At 42.7% G+C, this 3056-nt stretch overlaps 1 protein-coding gene across 1 annotated transcript; it reads left to right on the top strand.

The window, feature by feature from the left end:
- Positions 1-685: 685 nt before the first annotated feature.
- Positions 686-2283, top strand: LOC115691255 (transcription factor MYC1-like). The gene has a single exon (XM_030617850.2). The coding sequence runs from the start codon at positions 763-765 to the stop codon at positions 2179-2181; it is 1419 nt and encodes a 472-aa protein (XP_030473710.1). The 5' UTR covers positions 686-762; the 3' UTR covers positions 2182-2283.
- The last annotated feature ends 773 nt before the right edge of the window (positions 2284-3056 follow it).

The following is a 3056-nucleotide window of genomic DNA, read 5'->3' as shown; positions in this document are numbered from 1 at the left end:
CTAACGTGTACATTACACATGCTCAATCCTTGAAGAGATGGGAACAATAAGGTCGGAATCTTTCTAGAAAGAAGGATTACAAGGGCAATTAATCCTATCAATATGAAAGGAAGTTAGAAGGGTCGTTTTTGCTTCTCTTTTCGACTATTGTGGTCATCGACCGTCGTGGGATAATCATGGTTAACTGTTCCATCCTAGACCCGTTAACATTTTCTGCTCCATCGGGGAAGGACTTTCACAATAATTGGACGGAGATGTCTCATTTGGGAATCAAAAGAGTACCAACTTTAATTTCTCTTTCGTCCAAGGAGTATGAGGTGTCCTGTAGTGTGTGCATCATTACCAGCAAGAAAATTGCGTGCAAATAACATGTATTATCTTTCGATGAAAAGAAATCACATGTATTATCTACGCTCATATAAAAGTATAAAGCAAGCAAAATCGGTGATTTTATGACAAAGAGTGAGTGTTTCGGTATAAATTATGCACACGTGATAGAAGATATATGCGCTCGTGTAATCAACTATTCAACTAGATTGTCTGTCGATGATTAGATATAATAAATATACTGTATATCATATGAAAACTCGTAAAGTTTTCAATATGAATGATGTAGATTTTCCTTGCCCACTTGGTGTTTGGCCCAAATCAGATACTCTTTCTCTCTCTCTCCCCAACAAGCATATCAAATCAAACCCTAAGACTTTATATAAAGGAGAGTTAGGAAAAAAACCCTAGCTCCGCGTCCGAACCACCGACCCGATGGAAGAAATCACATCTTCTGCTTCTTCCTCTTTACTGGCCCCTCTTCCTAAAGAAATCTCACTAAATCTCCAGCAATATCTTCACTTCTTACTCCAGATCCGACCCGATGATTGGGTGTACTCCATTTTCTGGCAGCCTTCGAGAGACGACCGTGGCTGTCTTGTCCTAACCTGGGGCGATGGTCAATTCTGTGGGATGAAAGACCTCGCATCCAATAACTCCACCAATCAAAGGGTGTCCAAAGAGCTCAGGACACCCGTCGGCGCTTATTTCAACCCCTCCTTGAACATGGATACTAAGTCGGTCCTAGAGAATGTCTGCGATCTTGAACGGTACTACTTTGTCTCAGTCACGAGGTCGTATTCCTCCGAGGAGAGCATCCTTGGGCGGGCATTATGTTCTGGGACTTACATCTGGTTGTGCGGCGAGGATGAGCTCGGAACTTACGAGTGTGAGAGGGTTAGAGAGGCAAGGATGACTGGACTCAAGAGCATCGTGTGTATATCAACTCCTTATGACACCGGGGTTCTTGAATTGGGCTCCACCAAAAGACTTCAAGAAGATCGGAGTCTAGTCCACTTAGCCAAATCCCTCTTCACTTCTCATGTCTTGAGCACAGGAATTACTCCCAATGTCCATGAAGAGCATCAGTCCAATGTTGTTCTAAAGGAAGTATGTTCCGCGTTAGACGGAACTGGCACTTCACGCTCTGACACGTGTCCTTCAGACACGTATGGGCCTTCGGGTTCCAAGAGTGACTTAAAAAGAGTGGGCGCGTCGCATCATATCACTTCCTCTAACAAGAGAGCTGCGATTCCAAAGATGGAGAGGGATGATACAGAGCCAGCCCGGTCACCATCGCCTTCACCGTTGAACCATGTGGAAGCGGAGAGGCAAAGAAGAGAGAAGCTGAAGCAGAGATTCTACGCCCTAAGATCTGTCGTCCCTAAAGTCACGAAAATGGACAAAGCCTCTCTTCTCTCCGACGCGGTGAGTTACATCAAGGAGCTGCAATCCAGGATCGAAGAACTTGAGGGCGATATCAAGTTTCTGCCCCAAAAGCCTGGCCCGAATAAAGTGGTCAGCCTTTTCAGCAATGAAACCGAGACGACATTGCAAGTGAGCAAGATCAGATTGAGCACGTCGCTGAATGTTGTGGAGGGTTTGAGCAAGGTGGAGCTGGAGGTTAAGGTGCTAGGCGAGGAAGTGGTGGTTCGGGTCCGGAGCCCAAACCAGGACCACCCTGCTGCGAAGCTGATGGACGTGCTCAAGGAGCTGGAGCTCGAAGTCCACCACGCGAGCATGTCGAGCGTGAAGGGGATGATGCTTCAGGACGTGGTGATTCGGACTCCGATTGGGTGGGCGAGCGAGGAGAGCTTGAGAGATGCGATTCTTGCAAGATTGTGCGGGGTATGACTCATGGTTAAGGTGTTGGCTGTTAAGCTTGTGGTTTTGTTGTGTTTTTGTTAATAATTGAACTTCTGTTGTTAATTCTTCAATTGTGGTGTTGTTTATCTAGCTGTTTGTTTTTGGAGTCAATCCACGTTTGAGTGGCATAGAATACATATTGCCGCGATAGAATCCGAGTGTCGTTCCGATCTTGTTATTAGCTTTTGCAAATTAGTACCAACATAAATGTTAAAGACACTACAACATTATAACGATTTTTTTCATTTAGTGATTTAACAAGATTAATTTAGAAGCCAATACTTTGGACGTGGATCTCTTTTATCTACACATACAGTGTAGTTCTGCCAAATCATTTTTGTTAGTAAATAGAATTTTATGAATTCAGAGTACTGCTATGGAGAAGGTCACAGTATTACTTCTGAGTGAATTTGGATTATATCTGCATGCCGTGTATAAACCTCTTCAAAGATCTTCCATCTTATCCCTTATTAAGGTGTTCATCAAGTCTCTTTTTTTGTTAACGTTTTCTGGGTTTTGTTTTTGATTTGTTTGACCATTAGAAATTTTATGAGTCATTGGGACACCTTTGAACAAAATTCTGCAGTTAAATATGCAGCGCGAACGATGTAATAGAAAGTGAATTTATTGGAGGAAGAAAAAGTTTTCTCGATCCCAAAGAAGATTTTCATATAATTATGATGTAGTATAAAGCATCTTTCGTCATATATTCCGGTCCACATTAGCAGAGTTTTATTACTCCGTCCACGGAATCCCTTTGTTCTGAAATTTCATGTTTGTAATTGTGGCTGATTCTAAAAGGGTATTATGCCTTGTTTCTTTATTTTTCATGATAATGGGGAGTCTTGACTTTTTAAACATTC

The sequence above is a fragment of the Syzygium oleosum genome, unplaced genomic scaffold, assembly GCF_021117445.2.
Source record: "Syzygium oleosum isolate NSW1041296 unplaced genomic scaffold, Sole_v2.1 Sole_v2.14, whole genome shotgun sequence".
Taxonomy (NCBI): domain Eukaryota; kingdom Viridiplantae; phylum Streptophyta; class Magnoliopsida; order Myrtales; family Myrtaceae; genus Syzygium; species Syzygium oleosum.
The sequence above is the reverse complement of the archived record's forward strand: the minus strand, read 5'-3'. Positions and strand labels throughout refer to the sequence as shown.

Excerpts from the sequence above, each read along its gene's own strand:
- LOC115691255 (XM_030617850.2), top strand. The coding sequence starts at position 763 with ATGGAAGAAATCACATCTTCTGCTTCTTCCTCTTTACTGGCCCCTCTT.